The sequence below is a fragment of the Neofelis nebulosa genome, chromosome 2, assembly GCF_028018385.1.
Source record: "Neofelis nebulosa isolate mNeoNeb1 chromosome 2, mNeoNeb1.pri, whole genome shotgun sequence".
Classification (NCBI taxonomy): Eukaryota; Metazoa; Chordata; class Mammalia; order Carnivora; family Felidae; genus Neofelis; species Neofelis nebulosa.
Window position 1 is genome coordinate 202957853 of NC_080783.1, and position 27622 is coordinate 202985474.

A 27622-nucleotide genomic window follows, 5' to 3' on the forward strand; every position below is an offset into this window, starting at 1 on the left:
AACCAGTATCTACTGGTTCTTGAGCCTGGGGCTGGTTCTGCAGATGCTGAGGGGCCAGTTCTGGCAGCATGAGCACATGAGACCCAACTGCTACCTTAGGCAAATAAAGAATGCAGATATATTTTGTAGAGAAGGTTCTCAGAAATTGGATCTATTTCCTCCACTCAGTTCATGTTCTGGTAATGACTCATTTATCCAGCAACGTTGGAGTAGGTGAATTTTTATATAATTGAAAATTATCCTGTAAGCTACAGAATATAATATTGACTTTTTTTTTTTTTTTTTTTTTTTTTTTTTTAAGTAATCTCTACATCCAACACAGGGCTTGAACTCACAACCCCAAGATCAAGAGTTGCGTGCTCTACTGACTGAGGCAGCCAGGCACCCCTAATACTGACTATTTTGAATTATCAATCTACCAAAAAGATAATGCAGTTACTTCTTAATGTGAACTGACCTCATTTAACTTTTTAGGATGTTTCTATTAAGATAAACCAGATTATATGGTAGTAACAAGCAACCCCAAACAGCAACAAAAGTTTATTTCTTGCCCATGTTCTTGTTCTCTGTTGGTTGGGTAGAAACTCTGCCTTGTGTCTTTTTTACCCTCATAAGACACAGAGGATCTATGAATTCCAGTGAGACAGAGCATAAGGAGAATATCATTTCAGTGCTGGGCTCTAGAATTCTGTATCCTGGTTTGGGTACAGTGGGGACAGTGGAGCTGCCACTGTCTGAAAGTGTCCTTTGCTGGTTGCCATGGGCACCCATTAGCTCTTGAAGCTTCTGCCCAGAAGTGCCACTCACTATTTCCATTCATGTTTCATTAGCCAAAACTAGTAATCCGCCCATACCTAACATCCCATACCACACCCAGAGAGCCGACCTATCTGTGACCAGGTCTAATGTGTGAGCAGTGGCACACCCTTATCTGTAAAGATGTGGATAGCTGTTTGTACCTATCCTGTGTGGTCCCCAGCAGCTGTCCTCCTCGTTCTTTTGGTTGCTTTTCAGAGTTTGTGGTTGTCTCCCTTGTAGTCAGACTGCCAGCCATCACTCTTCGTTGCCTTTCTTGCGCCAACCCCTCTTCACTTGAGATTTGTGACTTGTGGTCAGCCACATTATTTACAACTGTCTAAAGTAAAACTAGGTAGTCCCAGAGGGCTTTAGAGACTTCTGCAGTCAAAACGCACTGCCTTTAGCCCTTGGACTTTATAATCCTTCCTTTGACTGCCCAGAAGGGATATCACAAGGCCTTTGGTCTTTTGTCCTGGTTTTTTGTTAGCTCCCAGGGTATCAAAAGACACCAGATAAATGGCCTTTAGAGAAGTAAGATGATCCGGCATATTATTTGGCATTTGCTGGTAAATTACATGCTAGCGAATCCTTTCCAAAAGCAAAGATGTCTCAGATTTCTCTTGTCTTGTTTCCCATCCCGTTATTCAACTACACCCATGGAGGCCTCCTAGTGGTGTTTTGTGAAGTCTCTGTGCAGGGCATGGTGCATCAGTGAGGAGGGAAGGGTAGTAAGCACAGACTGGAATGAGAGTCCTCATCCCTCCCGCTTCCTGGTCTTGTCAGGCTGAGGCTGGTCGGGCTCTTGCTGTGCCCGCAGCACAGCCCCCAGGTACATTTCTAGTATACGTCCTGACATGCTGTCTACTTGCTCATCCTCAAGAGGACTACTAGGCTCTTGAAATGTCAGTCGATGAACTCCAACTCCATGTGTTGGCCTTGTGTGGGACTACATCTGCTCCCCTTTTCTTCTGGGACACCACTTACCCCTGGGCCTGCAAACTGACAGAGGGAGGGACAGAAGAAGCCATACTCTGTACTCAGGACCCATCCTACTTAAGAAGCTTACTTTCTGTCCCGTCACAACCACACACAGATACCAAGTGTCCCTGCCCGTTGCCGCGTAGCCAAGTAGCAGTGATGAGCTTCATCATCACAGCCTGGGTTAACGGGCCCTTCCTGTGAATCTAAGACTATGTTCAGGGCTTTACATGCGTCATCTCGCTTCTCACAGTAACCCCCTGAGGTGAGGTGCTATTGGCCTCATTTCATGTATGAGGAAACAAGAGCCTTAGAGAAGTGACTCGATCAGCAATCACAGCAAGAATTTGGCAAAGCTGGGATTTTGGCGTCAAAAGCCAAGCTCCTAATCACTGAGCCGTACTGCCAGATACACACACTCAGTTTTGCACCTGCTTCTGCCTTTTTAAACTGTCAGGGTATGAAGAATGCGATTTCATGAGAAATTGAATCAAAAATATGAAACTCCACGGGGCACCTGGCTGGCTCAGTCGGTGGGGCATAGGACTCTTGATCTTGGGGTTTTGAGTTCAAGCCCCATGCTGGGTGTAGAGATTACTTAAAAATAAAATCTTGGGGGGCGCCTGGGTGGCGCAGTCGGTTAAGCGTCCGACTTCAGCCAGGTCACGATCTCGCGGTCCGTGAGTTCGAGCCCCGCGTCAGGCTCTGGGCTGATGGCTCGGAGCCTGGAGCCCGTTTCCGATTCTGTGTCTCCCTCTCTCTCTGCCCCTCTCCCGTTCATGCTCTGTCTCTCTCTGTCCCAAAAATAAATTAAAAACGTTGAAAAAAATAAAATAAAATAAAATAAAATAAAATAAAATAAAATAAAATAAAATAAAATAAAATCTTGGGATGCCTGGGTGCCTCAGTCAGTTAAGTGTCTGGCTCTTGATTTTGGCTCCAGTCATGATCTCACAGTTCGTGGGTTTGAGCCCCAATTGTGTTCTGTGCTGACCGTGTGGAGACTGCTTGGGATTCTCTGTCTCCCTCTCTCTCTCTCTGATAAATAAATAAATAAATAAATAAATAAATAAATAAATAAATAAATAAAATTTTAAAAATCTTGGGAAAAAAAACCCCAAACTCAAAAAAAAAAAAAAAAAAAGTCAAACTCCAGCAATTTCGATATGACATGTATTTAGATTCCATGACATCCTCAGCATTATTTATTGAGAAATGGGTTGGGGGAGAGATGCCCTTCACCGAGGACTGTGGGTGGGTCGGGTGCTCAGTTAGTTTGATTTATGAGGAAAGCAGTTCAGGTGTTAAGAAGATGGTCTTTGAAATCAGACACCCCCAACCCCAGTAGCCCTGTGACCTCATGCTGTTTATTCGGTGAACTTTGTTTTCCTTCTATGTGTGCATGTTTGCAAAATGAGAATTCTAATAGTATTTACCTCTTGGAGTTGTGGTGATAATTAAATGAAGTTCATGCACGTAAAGCGCTTAGCCCGGTATCTATGCTATGTTAGTGAACATGACCTATGACTGGCATTGTTTTCCTTGCTCCTCCTCACTTGTCTGTGAGGTCAGGTATCATTTGCCCTTCGCTGAGTGGACCCCAGTGGTCCTGGTCTAAGTTCTTACACCAGCCTGTCTGGTTCCCCAGGCCCCTCCCTCGCAAGAAGCCTGCTCCCTGCCACCCAGCTGCCTCCACCGTGTGAGGATGGATCCACTGGATGAAGAGACAGTTCCGTTCTCTTTGCCCTGATTTCCCTGCTCCGCACATCAAAGCTCAAAGCCCACACTGCAGTTCTAGCCTCTCTTCACCACCAGGGAGAGTCTCCGCCCCTAGCTTCTGGTGTGGGTTTGAGTTTCACACCTGATCATCCGAGCACACAGGTCTATGCGCCGGCTGTAACCCAAAGGTGGGCGAGTCAGAGGTCTGCATAGAGGTTAGTCGGAGGGAGGAGGACCTGGGGGTGGGGAGTTTGTGGCAGAGGCCAGTTGCGGTAATTTTCGTCTGCCGTGTTGGAGGCGGGCGTGGGGGGGTTAAAGCGCCCCATGACCTCCTCGGGAGACACTCCTCCAGCTCTCCCCGCTCACTGCCTGCCCTGATTTCCCCCCAGGTTCTCTTGTGTCCTCCCACCGGCCGGTTGCCAGGACCTTTGAGGCTAGTCTCCCGGCCGCTCACCCCTGGACTCATTTTTACAGTCTCCTGGACTCCAGTCCCTTTCCCCCTGCGTCCTGTTGCCAGATCCGCCGACAACACTACTTTTGTTTCAAAACGCCAACCTGGCAAGGGGGTCTGATGGGAAGAGGACCAAACTGCTTGTTTGGAGCCCAGGGTTTTTGTCTCGGCTCTCAGTCACCGTCTCTCTTGTCACCATCTCTCTTGTCACCGTCTCTCTTGTCACCGTCTCTCTTGCTCAGCGCCTTTCCTCTTGTGACTTCAGTTTCCCTGCCTGTAAATTGGGATGCTGGGTGGTGGGTCGTTGACTTGGCTGATCCCTGAGGCCCGTGCAGTTGTGCTGTTTCCTGGCTCCGTCACGGAGTGGATTTTCCTGTGGGATGACATCTCACCCCCTCATCGCGCCTGGTCCTGCCCTGCCCCTCCTGTCCTCTGCTTCTTACCACGCACTTTTCCCACAGTCCCCCTCAAGTACGTGCCCACCCATTCCCCAGACGAACACGCATGCCCTTTCTCACGATGTTTTCTTCCCAGTCTCCTCCCTGTACATCCAAGTACTGCTAATCTTTTAGGCCCCATTTGAGCTCCTGCTCTTCTGTGAAAGCCTTCCTGCTTAGACTCACCTAACGTTTGATCTCTTGGCCTCCTGCTCCCCAAGAGAAACACATCCGTGCCGTATTTAGTATTGCAGTTAATGACGTTATTCCAGGAGTAGGACCCATCTGTTGCGCAGGACAAGCATCCTCCTGTTGACTGACATGGGGAGTAGGGATCACCGTCCCCTCCCCTCTTGTCCCCCTGATCAGCAGGCTGCTTGTTTCCCAGGCAGACTTGGGAACAGCTGGTGTTCGCCCAGCCCTCCGATGCCTCCGGCTGCCCCTGCTTCCTTTTCTTGGGGTTTTCCCAGATCCCAGGTGTGGGGCCCGGGGCAGACCCAGTGACACTGCGGCCGAGGGCAGCTGGAGCGAAAGGAGATATGGAGATACTTGGACACGTAGCGTTTGAGAGTTAGAAGGAGGGCAACATTGAGCACAAATCATACCGATACTGAAAATGAGGGAAAGTTTGCCAGCTTATTTTTCCCATCTTGCTTTCACCTAAAAAAAGAAGCTGCTCAGAAACACAGTCCTCCTCAGCCTGCTAAGCCAGATGGTCTCTAGATGCACAGCCTGCCAAGAGTGCGTGCATAATTCTTCATTTTCATGGTGTCACATCCAGGTCTGAATCCAGACACTGACACTTTCTTACCATTTGATCTGGAGCCAGTGAACCCTCCCGAGCCTTTATTTTCCTATAAAATGGGGTCATTAATGTCTGCCTTGCCCACCTCAAGATTCAGGGCGGTGGGGGAAGGGTTCAATATAAGACATAGGGTGCTTTGTAATTTACAAGGCACTAGACAAATATATGCTGCTATTAATAACAAAAGTGCCATATTTTGTTTTTTGCCAGTGTGCTGCTATATAATGAGCACGTATTTTGTGCCAGATTCTGTGCTAAGTGTTTTACATACATTGTATCGTTTAATCCTAACACCATCCCTGTAAGGTATTACGTGTTATCCCCACACAACAGATCAGGAAAAGGAGGTTCAGGAAGGTGTACTAGCTCGGCCACAGTCACCCAGCAGGTAAGTAAGTCCTGGGGTCAGGATCGGAACCTAAACTGTTGGCTTCCAAAGTCAGTGCTCTCAGTTTCTGTTCATCCCTACCTCACAAAGAGAAAGCAGTTCTGTACTACCCTATATAGGTTAAAATAAGCCATGATTTGATCTCCAGTAAATGCCCTGAACAGTTGGGTCATACAAAGACTGATTTTTGGGGAAGGTCCAACTGAGTCCTGATGGTACACCTTTTCTAGCAGTAGAGATGGGCCGGTTCCAACAGTCCATCCATCATCTCTCCACCTCATATAAAGTTAACAGTTCAGAGAACAAACCCATTAGTTCTGTACTCTATAAACCATGAAGCCAACCAATTGGCAGAAAGAAAATTTCTAATCTCTAACTTACGTACTGTAGATCAGTGAGTGTCAGTTCTAGATGTACATCAGAATCACTTTAGAACTGCATAAAAATACAGATGCCCTGGCCATGTCTCCAGAGACCCAGAGAAGCTGATCAGCAGGTATAGGGTGGGCTCCAGGGGTGTGTGTGTGTGTGTGTGTGTGTGTGTGTGTGTGCGCGCGCGCGCGCTGTGATAAGCTCCAGGGGTATTCCTGATATGCAGCCTAGTTTGAGAACCCCTGTTATGGCTTAACACTATTAGCCTATCTTTCACTTTGTTCTGGAACAAGAGTAATTACTAGCTGAAAATATAGAATCATTAAATTTTAGAACTGGAAGAACCTTTAAATCTTTTGGTGCATGAGGAAACCAAAGCTCAGGGAAGTTCAGCAAGTAGCTGGAAGATTTGAATTAATATCCAGATCTGAATTCTAATCTAGTGTTTTAGATGCCTACATACATGCCAGAGTTTTATTGGATTATTAAGAAAATCTTCCGGGGCACTTGCGTGGCTCAGTCGGTTGAGCATCTGACTTTTGGTTTTGGCTCAGGTCACGGTCTCATAGTTTGTGGGATCGAGCCCCGCAGCAGGACTGCTGTTCCACTCACAGCTCATGGAGACTGCTTGGGATTCTCTCTCCCTCTCTCTCTGCCCCTTCCCTACTGATGCTTTCTCTCTCTAAATAAAAAAAAATAAATTAAACATTTAAACTGGCAATAAACTAAGTTTTGAAGAGAAAGGAAGAGAGAAAGAAAGAAAGAAAGAAAGAAAGAAAGAAAGAAAGAAAGAAAGAAAGAAAGATAGATAGAAAGAAAGAAAAGAAGAGAAGAAAGAAAATCCTCAGGACCCACTCACCATGACATCCATGATTTCCAGAAGTCATACCTTGGATTTTTTGTGTGGGGAAGAAGCCCGGGCTGAAAGGTCTATGAGAATCAACTCAGATAGCCTTTCTCACGTGTTCATTCACGCTACAGTCACTTACACGGCTGTACATGGTTGTCTCTGTCCTCATGGGACTGAATCTAGAGGGTAAGAACGTCAAGTCAGCAGTTAGGCCCTGTGTCACGAGTGCTATAATAGGGGAGATCTAAGGCTCAGAGCAGCACACGGTGATTAGTTCAACCTCAGCAGTGGAGAAGAGCTACAAAACCCTCGCAGAGTATCATTTGCTTGAGCTTGGTATTTGTATTAGTTATCTATCGCTGCATTATAACCCCAAATTTAGCAGCTTTGCACAGCAAACGTTATCTCACACTTGACGGCTCAGGAATTCTGGAATTGCTTAGCTGGGTGGTTCTGGCTTAAGCTCTCTCGTGAGGTTGCAGTCAAGATGTCAGCTGGGATTACAGCCATCTGAAGGCTTGACTAAGACTGGAGAATCCACTTACAAGCCGGCTCACTCACATGGCTGTTGGCAGGAGGCCTCACCTCATGGAGCTCTCCATGGGGCTGCTGTTCAAGACATGGCAGCTGGCTTCTCCCAAAGTAAGTGACCCAAGAGAGAGTAAGATGGCAGCCACAATGTCTCTTATGTCCCATCCTTAGAAGTCCTACTCCATTGTATCCACAGTATCACATGATACAGGCCAGGCCTATTCGGTGTGGGAGGGGACCTACAAGGGTGTAAACACCAGGAGGTGGGGATTACTGGGGGTCATCTTGGAGGCCAACCACCACAGTATTGGAGATGAATGGAATCTTCCAGATGGGCAAGGGAAAAGGCCTTCTAAGCACAAGAAGTAACATGCAAAGGCACAGAAATATAAATAGCAAGGCTTGGCATATTCAGGACATTGTAACTGGTTTAAAGAAAATAGGTGAGAAATGGAGATAAAGGGGAGCTTACTGAAGAAATCAAGGCCTTCTATGTCAAGGGAAGGAGTTAGGCCCTTATCCTCTCTAACTATCCAAAATTAAACAGAAACATCTAAACTTTAGCAGCCCCAAGTAAGTTCCCATCAATCTAAATTGCCTATTTATAAATTTCCAAACCGAATGTTGATGCCAACATTCTTACATTAACATAATCACTCTGGAGAGGCTTTCCCCCCACTGCTTCACACTTTCGTATGTGCATTTCTCTATTTCTGCATGGTCCTCCCATCCAACAGGAGAGTATTAATTAGGAGCATGCCCTTCTAAGTCAGCTGGACCTCTGAATTTGAGTCCTGATGTCATCACTTATTAACTTGTCGGGTGATGGAACCTCTCAGGGCTTCAGCTAACTCATCTGAAAAATGCAATCATATCTACCTCAGAAGATGCTTGAGGATAGCAAATGAGATCATGCATGCCAAGACCTCTCCTCAGTGCCTGGCACATAGTGCTCAATAAATGTTTATTATTATCCAGCATTCCAAGTGACATTTTAAAAAGTTTATTTATTTATTTTGAGTGGGGGTGGGGGCACGGAGAGAACAAGAGAGAATCCCAAGCAGGCTGCACACTCAGCACAGAGCCCAATGCAGGACTCGAACCCATGAACTGGGGGATAATGACCTGAGCCGAAGTCAAGAGTCAGATGCTCAACCAACTGAGCCATCCTGGCGCCTCTATAAATGACGTTAAAATTTTTTTGTTATGTTTTTATTTATTTTTGAGAGACAGAGACAGAGCATGATTGGGGGAGGAGCAGAGAGAGGGAGACACAGAACTGGAAGCGGGCTCCAGGTTCTGAGCTGTCAGCACAGAACCCAACGCAGGGCTCGAACTCGTGAACTGTGAGATCATTACCTGAGCCGAAGTCGGACGCTTAACTGAGCCACCCGGGCACCCCTCAAATGACATTTTAATATTCTGTTGCATCAACCCTTTTGTTTGGGTCTGCTTAGCAGGTGCCCCCCATTGCCAGGGTTTTGAGCCATTTTTAGTTGTTTTTAGCTATAATAGTTTACATTTCTTTGTTTAAATTGGTGGGGTTTCTCTTTAAAGTTCTTTCCCTGATATTGTTTTTATTCTTTCTTTCTTTCTTTCTTTCTTTCTTTCTTTCTTTCTTTCTTTCTTTCTTTCTTTCTTTCTTTCTTTCTTTCTTTTACAAATTCTTGTGTCGAGGGCTGACTTTCGATAGATCACAGCAAGGTCCCTAATATTTTAGATGTAGAAGTTGAAGATTGGAAAGATGAAGTAACTTGTCATACAAAGGTCTTCCTGGGGGCGCCTGGGAGGTCATGATCTCGCGGTCCGTGAGTTTGAGCCCCGCGTCGGGCTCTGGGCTGATGGCTCGGAGCCTGGAGCCTGTTTCCGATTCTGTGTCTCCCTCTCTCTGCCCCTCCCCCGTTCATGCTCTGTCTGTCTCTCTCTGTCCCAAAAATAAAAATTTAAAAAAAAAAAAAAAAAGGTCTTCCTGCTTGTTAGCGTCAGAGCCAAGAACAGGACCAGTCCCAGACACCCTGAGGCTTACCCTTTTGTTCTTTCTCCCCTGCCACCCAGACCGCATAGTCCCTGGAGACTTGAAGACAGGCCCTTCTTGCCTTCTCTTCTCCAGGCTGGGTGATTCGGCTCTCCCAGTGTGCCCTCTGACATCTCCTCTCCCACCCTTTCATCATCCTAGAGGCCCCTCATCAATCCACTATAATTGGAGCAGCATCCCTGCTGGTCCCCTGAGGCATGGGAGCAGACGATGACTAATGCTTTGGAGACCAGGACTCATCTCTTGGCGCCTCTGGATCTCTGTTGGTTGATGGTGTGCATTCAGATGGGGATGGGGATCCTGTCTGACTCATACCCCTCCCTCCTACCTGGAGCACTGTCTGATTTCATCACATCCACCTTTCCAGAACAGGTGGAGGGACCAGAGAGACCATTCTCTAACTTACCCCGTGGTATGTACAAAATGAGGAAACAGGCTCAGTGACACAGGTTGATCAGTAGCAGATCTGGGACTGGGACCCAAGCCAGGACACTTCCAGTGTGATGTTGGGGAGAGGGCTTTGGAGCCAGGCAGGCCTGGGCGTGAAACCCAACTGGGTGAACTTGGGCAAGAGAGTTAAATGATGGCCAATTTCCTCTTCTGTAAAATGGCAATACCCAGCTCAGGGATGTGATAAGGAGTGAATGAGATAACTAATGTAGAGTACGGAGCACTGTGTGCAATAAATGGTAGGTAGTCAGTAGAGCACAGTGCAGTTAAGAGTCTGGGCTTTGGAATCAGAGAAACTATTCAAATCCTAGACACCCATTCGCGAGTTGAGCTATGTGATCTTGGACGACTTATTTAACAAGAACTAACATTAAATTTACTTGTTGCAGGCATTATGCCAAGTGCCTTAGAGATATGATCTCATGTGATGTTCACAACAATTTTATGAGATGGGTACCATCAGTATCCTGTCTTTATGACTGAAGCTATTGAGGCATGAATCAATTTAGTAATTTAACTCACCGTCCTGTATTTTCTGATTATTCTCTAGTTTAAGTTCTTTCCTGCCAAACACACCCATCTTCTTCCCTCAGTGCTGAAGAATTCTCTCCTGCTTTTGAGCTTTGGGACGCGCCACAGTCTCTTAAAAACCCTCTCCCCTCTTCATCAAGTTCCGTTCCTTCCCTCCGTTCCTGTGTTGCTGGTGACTCTCCTCCTCTACAAAACCCACCCTGCAAGCCGCACTCAGGCTGCTCCAACATCTCCTCTGCCCAGTCAGCTGTCAGCGCCTGGGATCGATTCTGCAGGGTTGTTAAGTGCTCGTTGCACACACTGGTCCCCCTTCACACAAAGGACTTCACGAAGGACGAGCGTCCCCAGCAATTCAATTCAACCAACATCACACCTGCTTGTGTCACTGCTGGACCACGTGTTGGGTACTGTCCTGAATGTTAAACCAGGCTGACAAATCACATACTGCTCACCCCTGCTCTATAAAAATGAAATTCAGATTTCACACCCAAAATGCACAAGTCTGAAAAATGCACAAAATGTGGAATTTGGGCCAATACTCATTGGGAACACCAGTAAGTTGGTGCAACCACTTTAGAAATACTCTACAGAAGGGCACCTGTGGGGCTTAGTTGGTGGAGCATCGGACTTCAGCTCAGGTCATGATCTCACGGTTCGTGGGTTTGAGCCCCACATCGGGCTCTGTGCTGACCGCGGGGAGCCTGCTTGGGATTCTGTCTCCCTCTCTCTCTGGCCCTCCCCTGCTCACGCTCTCTCTCTCAAAAATAAATAAACATTAAAAAAATACTGCACAGAGTCAGAGATGCACCTACAATCAGCAAGTCTATTCCCAGGCAAACCTGAAGAAACCCTTGCTCACGTGTATAAGGGAACACACACAAAATTATTTCTTGCCACACATACATGTTTCTTCATAACAAAATGTATTGTTTCCTAAAAAGCTCCAACTAGAGTTTTGGTGGGTTTTTTTTAAGATTATTTATTTATTTTGACAGAGAGAGAGGGAGAGACAGAGAATCCCACAAAGGCCCCAGACTATCAGCACAGAGCCCGTCTCAGGGCTCAATCTCACAACCGTGAGATCATGACCTGAGCCGAGATCAAGAGTCAGATGCTTGGGGTGCCTGGGTGGCTCAGTCGGTTGAGCGTCCGTCTTCAGCTCAGGTCATGGTCTCGCAGTTTGTGGGTTCGAGCCCCGCGTCGGGCTCTGGGCTAACAAACAGCTCAGAGCCTGGAGCCTGCTTTGGATTCTGTCTGTCTCTCTCTCTCTCTCTCCCTCCCTCCCCTGCTCATGCTCTGCCTCTCTCTGTCTCTCAAAAATAAATAAATGTTAAAAAAAAATTTTTAAAAAAAGAGTCAGATGCTTAACTGACTGAGCCACCCAGGTACCCTGAGCTCCAACTAGAGTTTTAAAAAATAATGAAAGAACTGAAGTTTTTGAAATCACATTTCATTAAAAAAATTTATTGTAGTAACATATACATAGCATGAAATTTACTCTTTTAATCACTCTTAAGTGTACAATTCTGTGGTATTAAGTGCTCTCACATCGTGCTACCTAAAAATCCTGTGTTTCTTACAGTGCCTGGCTGGCTCAGTATGTTAAGTATCCAGCTTGGGCTCAGGTCATGATCTCATGGTTCGTAGGTTCAACCTTCTGTCGGACTCTGTGCTGACATCTCAGAGCCTGGAGCCTGCTTGGGATTCTGTGTCTTCCTCTTTCCCTGCCCCTCCCCCACCCATGCTCTGTCTCTCTCGCTCTCAATAATAATAATAATAATAATAATAATAAACATTAAAGAAAAGTGTTAAAAACATTAATAAAAGTGTTTATTAATGAGCACGGGTTTAAATATCTAGAAGGTAGAACCTAGTAAATCAGGAAACATCTATGTGGTTAACAAAACATTGAATAACCTGTTCTAATGTATCCTGGCATTAAACTGCCCTTTTTTCTCTTGTTGACATAAAAGACATGTGCTGTTATTTTTTTTTTCTTCTTGATCCTTGTCCTTCTATTTCTACCCCAACTTTTTATTATGAAAAATTTCAAATAGAGGGAAAAGCTGAAATCATAGTACAGAAAAACACCTGTAGGTCCACCACCCGGGTTCCCTAATTTTGAGACTCTTGTTCATGCAGTTCATAAAATACTGCCTTCAGAGGTCTTTTGGGTTCATTCCTCGGTTTCCTGTATCCCATTCAGGGCCATTCCTTTCTGGGATTCCTTTTTCGTTTTGTGTGAGTATGCATGCTTCTTTGAAAGTTCTTTGAAAGGGAAACTTGGGGTCCTTGGGGGACCTCAGATGTATGTTCATTTGGCTGGGGAGACAATTCTACATACAAATTCACTTTTTCCCTTAGAACTTTGAAGACCCCACTCTTTTGTCTTCCAGGATGCAGTACTGTTGGTAAGAGATCTGATGCCAATCTACGTCTTGATCCCTTATCTCTGGGAACTCTGGAGGCCAACTTTTATCCTCGGAGGTCAGATGCTTCACCACTATGTGCCTGGGTATGTATCTCTTTTTGACTGAAAGGCAATTATGAATAAAGGACTCGGTTGATTAGTACAGATAGATGGATGGTGTAGGTTCCTCTGAAGCATGGGAGGTTTTTTTTCACAGAGGATCTCTTTCCTGTGTGGGAGGTCTGACTGTGGGCTCTGATAAGTGGGCAGGGCCTATCAGAAGCAAGCCTCCCTTTAGGCAATCTTGGAATCCCCGGCCTTCTAAAATAAGGAGTGGAACAATGTGTTAACTAGTCTGTTAGTTGCAACGGCCAGAAAACAGGCATGATCCAGCTTAAGCAAAAACAATTTACTGGCTTACAGAGTTCGAAGTGGGGTTGCTGGCTATCTGCATGGTGTCAAGATGGCTGCCGACAGCCCCCTGACTCCCATCATCTTTATCTACAATCTTTATCCATGTTTGTCCACAGTCCCAGAGGAAGATCCTGGAGTGTTCTCTCCCAGGGACCGTATTATTAGACTCCAAGGAAGGGATTGACTCTGCTTGGATTCTGTATCTTAGCCAGGTCTTAGACCAGTCACTGTGGACAGGAGATAGGTACTGAAATTGGCCAGGACTGACCCATGGCCCACTTCTTATGCCTAGTGCAGGCCTGACATTGTGACTGTTTTCCAGAATCATGTGGGATGGCAGAAAGGCAGGCAGCCCCGCAAAGGGCACAATTCCCGGCAGGTAGACCACCCATGTTCTCATAAGGATTCTAGGGCATTCGTTGCCAGATGGAGTTGCCTCTTCTTTTCCCTTCTGGGACCTCTGGCTTTTTCACTTAAGAACCCTCCCTGAGATCTCTCGTTTTGTTGGGAAAGCACTTCCAGTACCTTTAGCAGATTTGAAAGCAGCCATTCATCCCTGGAAGGCATTGGCACAGCACTATCATATGAGGACATCTACCCTAAAAACCACATCATTAAATTTATAATTTTTAAAAAATGTTTATTTATTTACATTTGAGGGGGGGCGAGCAGAGAGAGAGGGAGACAGGGAATCCCAAGCAGGCTCCATGCTGTTAGCATGGAACCTGACATGGGGCTCAAACCCATGAACCGTGAGATCATGACCTGAACCGAAACCAAAAGTCAATTGCTCAACTGACTGAGCCACCCAGGAGCCCCTTTCATTTTCTTTTTTTTTTTTTTTTCTTACTATCGAGTGGTACATGCAAAGCAGACATCCTCCCTTCCACTCTGCACCCCACTTAATGCCAGCTCTCACTGCAGTGGAGAGGGGGTCAGAGACATGGTAGAAATCAGGAATGGAGTCAAGGTCAGGGAGGGCATGAGAGTCAGGGGTAGGTGAGGGTGTGAGAGAAAGTAAGGATTGGATATGCCTTTCAGAAGCTACTTGGTAATTTTTATTTGTTTCAAGCTTTTTTCCTTAAGTTTATTTATTTATTTTGAGAAAGAGAGAAAGCATGAGCAAGGGAGGGGCAGAGAGAGAAGGCAAGATAGAATCCCAAGCAGGCTCTGAGCTATCAGCACAGTTCTCTTCAATCTCACCAACCGTGAGATCATGACCTGAGCTGAAATCAAGTGTCAGACCCTTAACTGACTGAGCCACCCAGGTGCCCCTGTTTGTTTCAAGTTTTTATTTAAATCCCAGTTAGTTAACATACAGAGTAATATTAGTTTCACAACTAGAGTTTGGTGATTCATCACTTACATACGATACCCAGTGCCCATCACGAGTGCCCTACTTGGTAATTTTTAATGATAATTTTTATTTTGACTGTTCTGTCATTTCAAAATGTCCCTCATATCAAAGTGGCTTTGCCAAGCTGCCCTGCTTTGAGGCCCGGTTAGAATGAGACTCAGATAGCTGATTCCCAGGCCAATACTCTTATCAGATAGTGCACAGTCTCCTTGCAGAGAGGGGCCAGACCTCAGCAGGGCAGAGTCCAGCCCCAAGCTCTGCCCTCATTTGTCCTGCGGGTTACTGCCTGAGCAGATGTTCCACCCATCCTATGTTTGGCTCCCCGCACCCCCTCCCTCTTCCTCCTGGGTTCAGATCAGGAAGGCGAGTGTGGAACAGGCAAGAGTGAGCTAGCGGGCTGCTCCTGCCCTCTGCCCCTGGTCCTCTGTCTCTCCAGCCTCCTTGTCTTCCATAAATAAGGCTGACCCAGAAGATGCCTTCACCTCCTTGTTGCACCCTGTTCAAAACTCGGGAGCTACAAGGCCTGTAGACCTCTTCTATACTGCTGCCAGTGCCTGGGAAAGCCATAGGCCACGGCCCCTGCGGCCCTTGGAGCCCTGGATAGAGCCCCTGCCTCCCCAGAGAGCAGTCCCTCCTGGCAGTAGGGTCTGAACCTTGAATTGAAATTTTTGGTTTTAATTTAGTTTCTCTTCCTTTTTTACCCTCTTGTATTTTCCTGCACACATACCCCAGCACCCCCATTCTTTAAGTAAGAGATGCTGTCTTAGTTTGGGCTGCCATAACAAAATATCATACACTGGGGGGCTTAAACAAGACACATTGACTTCTCACAGTGCCAGAGGTTCGGAAGTCCAAAATGAAGCTGCCAGCTGATTTGGTTCCTGGTGAGGGCCCTCTTCCTGGCCTGCAGACATCTGCCTTCTCCCTGTGTCCTCACATGACAGAAAGGGAGCCGTCTCTCTCTCTGTCTTCTCTTCCTAGAGCCACTAATCCCATCATGAGGGCCTCACACTCAGGACCCCATCTAAACCTAATTACCTCCCAGAGGCACCACTTCTCAATACCATGCCATTCCAAGTTAGGGCTTCAACATATGAATTGTAGGGGGACACAAACATTCAGTCCATAGTAGATGCTTATTGTAGAAATTTTTGACAAATACAGAAAAGTAAAACAGAAGAAGAGTACAACCTATACTACCATCTAAAGGTAAACGATATTTAGAAATTTCTGGCATATTCCTTAAAGTATACATATCAGGGGTGCCTGGGTGGCCCAGTCAGTTGGGCATCCAGCTTCTGCTCAGGTCATGATCTCACGGCTCATGGGTTCGAACCCCATGTTGGGCTCTGTGCTGACAGCTTGGAGCTTGAAGCCTGTTTCAGATTTTGTGTCTGCCTCTCTCTCTGCCCCTCCCCCACTCACGCTCTGTCTCACTCTCTCAAAAAAAAATTAATAAATAAACAAAAAAAATTTTTAAATATATATATCATATGTACAACTCTGTATCTCATAAGCATTTTCCCATATGAAAAAATCTTTGTAAACATTTTATAATACTTACCATTTTATTTATTTATTTATTTTGAGCCTAACCCATGGCTTGAGCTCACAACCCTGAGATCAAGAATCAGATGCTTGGGGCTCCTGGATAGCTCAGTGGGTTGGGTGTCAGACTTCAGCGCAGGTCATGACCTCACAGTCTGTGGGTTCGAGCCCACATTGGGTTCTGTTGCTGACAGCTCAGAGCCTGGACCTTGCTTCCTATGCTGTGTCTCCCTCTCTTTCTGCCCCTACCCCGCTCTCTCTCTCTCTCTCTCTCTCTTAAAAATAAACATTAAAAAAAGAAAAAAAGAATCAGATGCTTAACTAACTGAGCCACCCAAGTACCCCTTGTATTCACCATTTTAAAAAAAAAAAATTTTTTTTTAAACATTTCTTTATTTTTGAGACAGAGAGAGACAGAGCATGAACGGGGGGGGGGGGGGTCAGAGAGAGAGGGAGACACAGAATCTGAAACAGGCTCCAGGCTCTGAGCTGTCAGCACAGAGCCCGATGCGGGGCTCGAATTCACATACCGCGAGATCGTGACCTGAGCCGAAGTCGGACGCCCAACCGACTGAGCCACCCAGGCTCAGTATTCACCATTTTAAATGACTGAATAATATTTTATCCTATGACTATACCACAGGTTATGTGAACAGTCTCCTGATGTTGGGTGTTGAACTTGCTTTTACTTTTTGTTACTGTAAAAATTAACATTATTCCTTGTGACAGAACTGTTTTGTCTTGGCTATGGGAGTGGCTCCACAATCTACATGTGACAAAGTTACATAGAACAAAATACACACACCCAAATGAGTGCATGTAAAATAGTGAAATCTGAATAAGGTGAGGATTGCATGAATGCCAGCATCTTGATCCATGATTATATGAGCTTTTTTATTGCCATAGATCGAACGTGTCCCCTCAAAATTCGTATACTGAAACTTAATCTCCAGTGTGATGGTGTTAGAAGGTGGGGCCTTTGTGAGGTGATTAGATCAGGAGGGTGGAGCCCTTGTGAATGGGGTTAGAGATACCAGAGTTCCTTCACCCGTTCTGCCATGTCTCTGCCACGTCGAGGATACAGCGTCAAGACAACCACCTCTGAACCAGGGAAAGGGCCCCCACCACACCTGTAACCTGCCAGCGCCTTCAGCTTGGACTTCCCAGCCTTAGAATTGGGAGAAATAAATGTTTTTTAAACGACCCCATCTATGGTGTTTTTGTTATAGCGACCTGAACAGATGGAGACAGTTACCGTTGGGGAAAACTAGGTGAAGGGAATAGAGACTCTCTCAATATTATTTCTTATAACTGCCTGCTAATCTAAAAATTAATTCAAGAGAAAAGGTTTTAGGGGCGCCCGGCTGGCTCAATCAGTAGAGCGTGTGACTCTGGATCTCGGGGTTGTAAGTTCAAACCCCATGCTGGATGTAGAGATTACTTTAAGAAAAGTAAAGAAAAAAGAGAAGAAAAGAAAAGAGAAAAGAAAAAAGAAAAGAAGAAGCTTTTAGGAATCCACTGTAGTGGATATCTTCTTTGTGTGCATATATACATCTCAACTTCTAATTATTTCCTGTGGGTAGATTCCTATGAGAGAAATTACCAAATTTGAAAACTTGGTCGAAGATACAAACTCTCAGTCCCAGGACATAGAAGACCTATCTGCATGTCCGCAGAGGAGGAGGGGTTAGCCATACTCACAGACTGTTCTATAAACCCAGAATGCTAGTTCACTATTTACAATGAAAAGTGTGAGCAGAGGGGGCCAGACTCCCTGTCATTTGGCCAGGGCTTTTGCTGCCCGTAGACCCTCCACCAGCAGAGCCAGGGGAGTTAGGTGATATGATTCAAATGTTAAAGATATCAAGCCAAGGCTTACTACACACACCTCAGAAATAGGGCTGAACCATTGCTACCAGCGACAGACAAATGGGTTCTTGGGCCAGGGGCACCCCTCCCTTAGCAGTGCTTGAATGGGGACAGCCTATATTTGCCTACTGTGCTCCTAAGGTTGATTAACCCCTGTTCCAATTAGCACATTGTTTCTTTAGGCGTATGATTCTATTCTAGCGAGTTACAGCCAAATCTTGTTGACCCCAGAGCCCTTCTGTCTCATCAAGGCACTTGTTCATAACCCCTTGTTCAGTAGACCTGGAAGCCTCTGGAAGGCTCTGGAAGGCTCTGGAAGGCTCCTATCCCCAGTGAAATTGCATGCAAAATTTTGAGTGTATGGTCAAATGTGCATTTTTCTGGAGAGAGAGTTCGTTGCATTTATCAGATTTTCAGAAAAGGATATCAGCTTAATAGTGAGCATCACATGGCCCCCATGTTCTAGGCCTTGTACTCAGGGTTTTACATAACCTCATGTTATCCCCGCTGAGTCCAAAAATTTGTCTCAAGTTATCAGTCTGGGCATGCTAAAGAACCTCTGTTTTCAAGTGACTTTGTGTATCTTTTCTCTGGTACAGTCGCTATCTGTCCTACAGGGAAGTCTTATCCACCCCCCACCCCCACCCCCACCTTTTTTATCTTTTCCTAAATGAAGAAAAAGTTATTAGCAACAAGCACACCCACGATCCATGCCAGACGACGCTGTGGAACAGCTTTGTTGATTCTTCTGGAGACTGAGCACCACTGTCTGTGTCAGCATCTCTAGTTACCTGTCTTATTTTCTTATTCACCGATCCCTGTGTGCACTCGGATTAACTTGTGAGCTAGCACCTCACATCTACATCTCACCCCCCTTGCCACCTTGAATGCCATCTTCCGCTCCCCTTCCTTCCAAATGGCAGCCCTGCTGTCCATGTACTCTCCCTTTTACTCCATCAGAGTCTAGAACCCTTGGGTTTTCTAAAGGATCATCGGGTTGCTTTTTATCAAAAGCAGTATGCATTTCGATGCTAGCTTTCCAGTACAAAGTCAGGCAAGAGGCTTTTCAACATTCACTTATACACTGAATATTCATTAATTCAGATACTGTTCTAGGCACTACGGATATGGATAAAAATCTTGGCTTTCGCCAAGCCTAGTTTTCAGGGGAAGAGCACGGACTAAAACAAATAAACAACTGAAGATATAGTAAGTCAGATGTTTTTTGGGTTTGGTTTTTTGTTTTTGTTTTTTTTTTTTTTGCCTTTTTTTAAAGACGGAGAGAGTGGGGGAAGGGCAGAGAGAGAGAGGGAGAGGGAGAATCCCAAGCAGGCTCCATGCCATCAGCACAGAGCCCCACGCGGGGCTCCATGTTACAAACCATGAGATCATGACCTGAGCCGAAATCAAGAGTCAGACGCTCAACCGACTGAGCCACCCAGGCACCCCAGGTCAGATGCTTTTAAGGGCTGAGAAGAGAAATAAAATAGGGGCAGGGCCTAGAGAGTGCCAGGGACAAGGCACTGCATGTTTACTTGGGGTACTCAGGGAAGGCCTCATTGAGAAGTGACAATCAAGCAAAGCCCTCTGTGGTGTAGTAGGCAAAATATGGGTTTAGGGGTCAGATGGGCCTAAGTTCAAATAATGACTCTATACTTCTAAATGTGTGACCTTGGTCTAGACCTTAGCTTGGGCTTTAGTTTCTTCATATATAGCATGCAGATACTTACGCCTGCTCCGTGAGAATGCTGTGAGATTGGAACAAAATAAGGTATATAAAATGTCTGGCACCAAATACATGAATGGGAACCACGGTCATAGCTTTTGCTACATGACCTTGAGGGCCCACCCAGTCAGGGGTTCCTTTAGTTTTGGAGGGTCTTACTTGGGTCCAGAGTCCCAAGGCAGGGGCTGGAGACTCCTCCCTCCCTGAACCCAGCACCAAGATGAGGTCTGAACCTTCTCTAGTGATGATTTAGATGCAAATCCCGCCACAACAATAATGTGAACACCCCTCTCTGAAAAGAGAGGCTTTTTGTTCTCAAGGAAGACCCTCTCTCTTCCCTGCCTGACAAGGGTGTGGTCTGCAGTCCTTTCCCGGATTGCAAAAACCTCCAATGGTTCGACACCCTAGATCTATTTTCATCTCTCTACCACTTGTTTAAAATAAGGAGCTCATTGCTATTCTGCCCACGGCTGCGTCTAAATCATAACTGGGCTGGGAGTTGAATACATTTTTCTCTCTTCTGCTAAATACCACTTTTATCTTTCCGAGCCCACAAGCCCTCAGAGGACAGTGTCTGCTTCAGCAGTCCAGGCGTGGGCCCCGGGGAAACACACAGGTGAGGGACCCCCCCCCCCCGCCACCCCCCCAGCTCACAGCGAGCTTCCCTCCCCATGACCTGTTTGTCTCCCACTGCAAATTCTCCCGCACCTGGAGCTAGCCAAAGCCATCTTCCAAGCTGTCACCTCCTGTTTTCACCATCCTTCGTTCCTTGGTGGGGGCGGAGGCTTTGTGAGCCTTTGAGTCTCCAAGTCTGTCCTGTGAAGGCTTGAGACTCGGCACCCTCAGGACTTCTGTCTCCCTTTTTCTGACTCCTGTTATATAGGAGGGAGAAGATGAGCAATATGAGGAAATTATGGAACTCCAAAACGCAATTTCATAAACATAATTTAAAAGAGATTTTTGACTCCGAAAAGAAATGATGTCATGCTCTAGATTCAGCCTGAAACTCGTGCTTTTTCATCTCTAATCTCGCCCCATCTGAGTCTTAACTCCTCCCGAATACCTCCTTTCCCTTCAGCATTATTACCATCATCCTATAGACCATCAAATCAGCCCCACCGGGGAGGGAGGTGAGTGGCTTGGACCAGATTAGGATGTGAGGCTCCCCTGAGGACAGATGAGCCTGAAGTGTCCCTCGACTGCCTCATTATTTTAATCATTATGATTTTTTCCTTTTCAGTTAGCCCCCGTGCACTTGTGAGAAACCCTTGTCCCCACCACTGCAGACATCAAGAAAAAGAGTAAGTGTCCCTTTCTGTTGCTGGGGAGACTGAGAGTACCTGGGACCCCAGAGAGTCAGGAATACAAGATAGAGAATCAGAGCCAGCCTCTGCCTTAGCTGCAGAAATGGCCCTCTGAAAAAAAGGGTTTTTCCAGCAGTGGAGGTGGATGGTGACGAGCCTATGACAAAATGGCAAGACAACAGCCTCTGAAGCTAGTCCGCCTCTCTTCAATCCTGAGTCTGCTATTTACTGGCTGTGTTACCCTGGACAAGTTACTTCACCTTTCTGAGCCTCAGTTTCCCCATCTGTAAATGGGAATAATAATATTTCTCCCTGGAGATGTTGTAAGGATCACGTGAGATGATACATTAAAAAGTGCCTAGCACAGCGTGTGACAAATGGTAGCTGTAATCACCAAATGCCCACAGTGTGCGGACCCTGTGCCGGTCACCGGAAATACTTACGTGAATACGGCAGATATTTCGTCTTTGGGGAGTTGATTGTCCTGTGGATAGAACAGGCGGGCTAATGTTTACCGCACAGCACGATGGGAGTGGCGCTGTCTGCAGCGGTGACTAGAGCTCCCCCGTGTCTGCAGGTGACATTAATTGTGTGAGAGCAGAAACTGAACCCATAACCTTACTAATGGAAATGGAAAAAAAGTAGTAACAATAGCAAGTAGCAACTGGCCATTTCCAGGCAGAGGGTGTAAAATCAGTCACGGTAGCCAGTGACTTCTTTGTCTCCTCTGCAAGTCTTTACAATATCTGGTGATGAATAACTGAAGAGGTGAGTGTGGCTTTTCTAGGGACTTAATAAAAGTAACTGTCCCTAAGGCCCCGTGCATACCAGCTCCTGCTCCGATGAAGCCCGGCAGAGCCAGAACTGGTATGGGCTCCCCACCCACCTTTTTAGAGGGGAAAACAAGTAACAAAATGGCCAAAGCGTGCTTTGGAAAGAGGCTGCTGGCTAGAACCCAGTGAATCTAGTAAGCAGATCACTAGGGTGCCTGGCTGGCTTCGTCCACGGAGGATGTGACTCTCAATCTCGGGGTGACTCTCGATCTCGGGGTTGTGAGTTCCAGCCCTGTGGTGGGTATGGCAATTACTTAAAAATAACTAAATAAAGTGATCTCAAAATAAGCAGGTCATTTGTATGAGGTCAAGGAATTTAGGAAAATGCCTTTTTGCAGGTTTAGGTTAAAGTGGAACCCTCTACTCTGTCCTTCCATCAATTGACTGTAGGACATGGCAGGAGAGGTGGGAACGATATGACAGAAGGCAGTTTGCCCTGTCGCTGTGCCAGTGACCTCCACCCATACATAGAACTCCATCTGAGGGAATGTCCTTGCGTGGGTTCAGACTTGAGGCCTTGTCCACCCTTCTTTGCCATGTTATTTTTGTCTTTCCCCCTCACATGGGTATGATACCTCAACAGAGTATAAATTCTCTTCAGTTCTGGAAACCCACAGATTCTACAATAGCCCTGTGAAGCTAGCACCTGTCAAACGAGGGGCGCCTGGGTGGCTCAGTCGGTTGAGTGTCCGAGTTCGGTTCAGGTCATGATCTCATGGTGTGTGGGTTTAAGCCCCACGTTGGGCTCTGTGCTGTCAGCTCAGAGCCTAGAGCCTGCTTTGGATTCTGTATCTCCCTCTCTCTCTGCCCCTCCCCTGCTTGCTCTCTGTCCCTCAAAAATGAATTAAAACATTTAAAAAAAAGAAAAAAGAAAAAGTAAATGACTTACCCAAGATTAAACAGCTAAAAAGTGGAAATCCCAAATCTGGAACCCAACTCTGCTGGCTGTGAGCCCAGTGCTTCCATGGTTCTAGATGCCTGCTTCCTGGAGGCCATGGATTTGGTCTTCTTCTAAGAAGGAGAGGGTCCCCCAGAGGGCTGAAGATCCACGGCCGTAAAGCTCTCTTCCTTTTCCCGATACCCCCTCCCACGTGGGAGGTCACAGGGACATCAGGAAGCCAATGGTGTGGGTAGATGAACCCCAGCTTCAGATCGGAGTCAGGAGGTCAGCTCTTCTCCAGCTCTGAGCCATCTCTCTTGTGACCTTGAGCAGGTCACTGCACTCTTCAGAGTCTTGGGGTCCTTCTCTACTGTGGGGAGCCATAGCCCTCTCCCTGTCCACTTCTTGGGTATGATGAGACTCCAAGTAACAAGTGAACTTAGAAATGCTTTGAGGGGGCCTGGGTGGCTCAGTCGGTTAAACGTCTGACTCTTGGTCTCCTCTCAGGTCATGATCTCATGGTTTCGGGAGTTCAAGCCCCATGTCTGGCTCTGCAGTGGCAGCTGGGAGCCTACTTGAGATTCTCTCTCTCTCTCTCTCTCTCTCTCTCTCTCTCTCTCTCTCTCTCTCCCTCTCTCCCCTTCTCTCTCTGCTCCTCCCCTGCTCTCATGTCTCTGTCTCTCTCAAAATAAATAAATAAAGATTTTTTTGGAAAAAAAAAAGAAAGAAATGCTTTGAGAGTATTAAAAGCACGGTAACAAATACCAGGCATGATTCTGAACATCTTCATACAAAAAATGAGGTCTTCTTTCTCATTGTTACTTTTCATGCATTCACTCAGTGCTAGAAAAAATGTTCATAGACTACTTCTCCTGTGCCAGATACTGCGATAGGTACTGAGGACCCAAGGAAATCTCCAGGCTTTGAGGAATTCAAAGGGAGAAGAGACAGATGTAAACAAAGAATTATGGCATAGACGTGAGGACCTTATTTTATTTTTTTAACTTTTTTTTTTTTAATGTATGTTTATTTTTGAGAGAGAGAGAGAGAGAGAGACAGAGCATGAGCAGGGGAGGGGCAGAGAGAGAGGGAGACACAGAATCTGAAGCAGGTTCCAGGCTCGGAGCTGTCAGCACAGAGCCCGACGCGTGGCTTGAACTCACAAGCTTGAGATCATGACCTGAGCAGAAGTCAGACGCTCAACCGACTGAACTACCCAGGTGCCTCTAGACCTGAGGACTTTAAACTGAAGTCCACAGTCGAGGAGACCTCTCAGTGAGGGGTCCTAAAGTGCTGTGGAATCCAGAAAGGGGTGTGGTGAGTAACATTTGGAACCAGAGGAGGCCCCACAGAAGGCAGATGAGTAGGAAGGTGATGGGGGGGGGGGGGGTGCGGAGGGGGAGGGGCAGCGAGCAGAAATAACGGGATGATGTGGGAGAAGAGTATGTGAGTAGTTTAGCACGGTTGGAGCAGGGGCTGTTTGAGGAAGTGTGGTAGCTATTTCTCACTGTTGCAGTGGGGCCTAGGAGTCGCCTTGGGGTTCCCTCTGTGGCATGTTCAGCTGGTTGTGTCAGTGTGTATTAGGTTGCCTTTCCGGGTTACAAGAAGCCCATGTAAATGAAATTCAGTGACGGAATTTTGTTGCCAGGTTCCACTGGAGGAGGAGAGGTTTTTGGTTGCTGTTTTCTACTGTCTCGGCTACTGGACATGCCCAGGATCCCTGGCTTCCAAGTCAGTGCAGTGCTGTTCAGGTTACAGCCCGAGCTGTAGGGTCCCATGAGCACCTAGTGTCGGCGGTTCCTAGGAGAAGGAGGCTGGTTGTGCTGGTCTGCTGCTGGGCATAACTCGCCTCCTTACGCAGGGCTTTCAGCCAAGCCACCATGGCGGGAGTTGGTTTCTATTGGGCTCAGCATATACCAGGGCATCTGGTCACCATCCACTATCACCTTGTACAGAGAGAACTCCACAGGACACCTTCCTCAGATCGGGCTGTGAATAGGGCAGGTAACTTAGCTCTCCAGAATTCATCTCGTGGATGGCATTTAATCTGCACAGACTGTGTTATTTCTTCACAGAGTCCTTTCCAGTTGGGACATTAGGGTCCAAAGTTACCATTTCATGATTTTTTTTCTTTAATTTATCCTGCTCTTGACCCGTTTTCCCCTATGAAGACCCGTGTGGATTTCTCCCTTGAACAGAAGGTGTTGGAGCTGAGGAGGAAGCTTTAGAGATCACAGTCCAACTTACTTCACAGATGGAGAGAGTGGAGCCCAGAAAAGGCAATAGACTTGCTCAGAGTTGCACAGCAAGTTAGCTGCAGGGTTAGGCCCAGAACCAGGTCTTCTGACTCGAGTCAGATTTTTTTTGGTTGGTATATAAAGGTGCTTCCGTGCTATTGAAGTGTTTGTCAACCCATCTGCTGCATACCAGGCAATATGCCATATCCTGGGAAGAGACCGCTGTATAATCCCTGTCCTCTAGGAAGCTCACAGGCAGGCCAGCAGAGCAGAGCGCAAATGGAAAAAGATAGCTGTTTGATCTTAAATGGCCCTGGGGGAAGCCAATATAGTTAGGCAAATTTTACTATATCCAAGGGAGAGATCTGGAAAGCTGAGTACCTGCCGAACCCTCCGTGAACTTCTGAGCGAGGTGGTCATCAAGATATTTTGCTTCAAAAAGAAAAAAAAAAAAAGATTTCAGTCTTGTGAGAACCAGACAGGTCACAGCAGAACTTCTGGACCAGCCATAGGCTAGGAGAGAGTGGCAAGGAGCCTGAGGGAATGAAAAGGAATAAGATTGGGGACCTCATTACCAGCGAACCTGTTCCCTAAGCCCTCTGTTCTTACAGACCCGCACTAGCAGCCCAGAGCAGCTAGGGAGTGGGACGGGGGTCTCTGAAACACGAATCACCAGTGATTATAAGGCCATCGGGCAGGAGGCTGTATGTCTTTCCTCTAAGTGGGACAGGTTTTATAAAGGACATGTGGAGTCGTTTTTCTGGCTGGCCCAGTGTCCTTCCCATGCTATGGCTAGGGGATGCTGCCATGAGAGGATCCTGGGAGGGGCAAAAGATTGGCTTGCAGAAAGACAAGTTAAAACCCTGCTCCAAGGGAAGCTCCAGAGCCTGGACCCTGGCAAATTAGTCTTTTGGCCTGGTTGCCATGGAGACAGACAGGCAGCAGCTGCGCTGGGAAAGGGAACAGCAGCCTCACCAGCATCTAGGATTCTGAGACAGCCATGGAGGGGGAGGGGGCTCGACACCGCCCTTTCTTCCCCAGATACAGAGGCTCCTGTCTGCCCCTGAAGCGCCCAGACTCACAGGATCTGGTGAGTTGCCACGGTCGTAAAAGGAGACAAGGCAGTGCTGGCTCCTGAGATGCCGCTTTTCTGGCTTCTAGGCCAGTGCCCTCCCGCTGCACCATTTGTCTCCTGCTCAGCTTTTGGAGCAAACAGATCTTCCAGTGCTGAGCTCCTGGGCTCCGGAGGGTTTCCAAGCCTCCCTCCTTGGAGGGGATAAGTCATTAGAGGTGAAGCCCAGAGTGTTGGCCACCAGAGGCCAATTTGGCCCCATGCTCTGTCACAGTCTTTCTGGAAAACCTGGCAGAGGCTGTCTGGGGATGGGACCAGCCATTGTCTGGGAAAGGAGCTTGAAGCAGAGCCTAGAGGGAACTCGGCAAATGATGGGGTTTATTGTTCCCTCATTTGATGCTACACTGATATCATTAATTTATGGCTCCAAGCCCTGTCCTCCCTGCCCTGGTGGAAACAGTCCTCAGCTCTCCCTTCCTATGGGTTATCTCTGGAAATTGGAGGTGGGAGAGAAGGGGCCTGGGATCCAGGTCGCCTGAGTCCACTTTCCCAGCAAAGCTGCCAGAAGGTTGTGTCTCTGCGTCTCCGTTTCCTCCTCTTAGGTAAGAGGAGAAATGAGCAGGGTATTGTCTGGGGCTTTGAGTGCCTGGGCGGTGCATGTGACCAGGGTGGTTACCTAAGAGAGCAGAGCCCTAGAACAGGGACAGCGGAGCTGGAGAAATCCAGGGGCTACTGCCGATCAGACAGGGCTTTCAGTGTTGCTATTTTAATTATGAAGGTAGCTCACGTGTGGGTGTAAAGAAAAAATCAGTACATAAAGTATATAAAGTCAATTGAGAAGATCACCCATCGCTTCAAGCGCCGATACGTCACTCCTGCTGAAAACTGCTGATTTTATTGTGTATTTTTTACAGCTTTCTCTATGTGTATTGCTTCCCCCCTATATTATGTTTTAATTACACAAGTGATTTACAGGAACACCTATTTATAAAAGACACAAATGCCACAGATAAACGTAGAGTCCAAAGCATATTCCCTTCCCCAAAGACAACTTTTGGTAAACTTTAGCATCCTTCATGCATGTATGTACCAACAGCACAAACACAGAGTTTCAGCTTTTCTTCCTTTCAAAAAGATGCAATCATAACATCCATATCCTTCTGCAAGTTGCCTTTCCTGCTACAATAACATGTTACCCTGTAGATTTTTCCATGTTTCATATTATCCATTATGGATGTTCTGTGCTTATGAAGTGGTCTCCTCTGATAGACACTTGCGTTGTTTATAATCTTTTGTTATTAATATTATGCTTTGTGCATTTGTGCACCTATTGATGTAGGGTTCATTTCTAGAGGTAGAATTGTTAGGTTAATGTGTTAGTATATCTTTAATTTTTCTAAATACTGTGGGGATTTATTTTTAAGGTTTTTTTTTAATTCTCCAAGAATGCTCATTGCAAAAAAAGTGGAAAAGTATAGAAAGCCATCTAGAGAGAAAACATCACTCACAGTCCCTCTACTCATTTGCCACAATTGCCTGCTTTTTGGCATGTTTGCTTCCAATCAGTTTCTGTGTCCTACTATTGTTACAGTGACCAGATCAGATCATACTGCAGAGATAATTTTCT

At 46.5% G+C, this 27622-nt stretch overlaps 1 protein-coding gene across 2 annotated transcripts in view; it reads left to right on the forward strand.

Annotated features, from left to right (window-relative positions):
- PAFAH2 (platelet activating factor acetylhydrolase 2) overlaps nt 1-27622 on the forward strand; it is a 66353-nt gene that overhangs the window by 34600 nt on the left and 4131 nt on the right. Inside the window, exons 11-12 of one of the 2 annotated variants that reach the window (XM_058718552.1) lie at nt 12742-12860; nt 19060-19170. In XM_058718552.1, coding sequence (XP_058574535.1) covers nt 12742-12860; nt 19060-19128 — 188 coding nt within the window. In that variant the 3' untranslated portion in view covers nt 19129-19170. Of the gene's footprint in view, nt 1-12741; nt 12861-19059; nt 19171-27622 lie in introns of those variants that run through there. The other variant, XM_058718551.1, reaches the window with a different exon arrangement.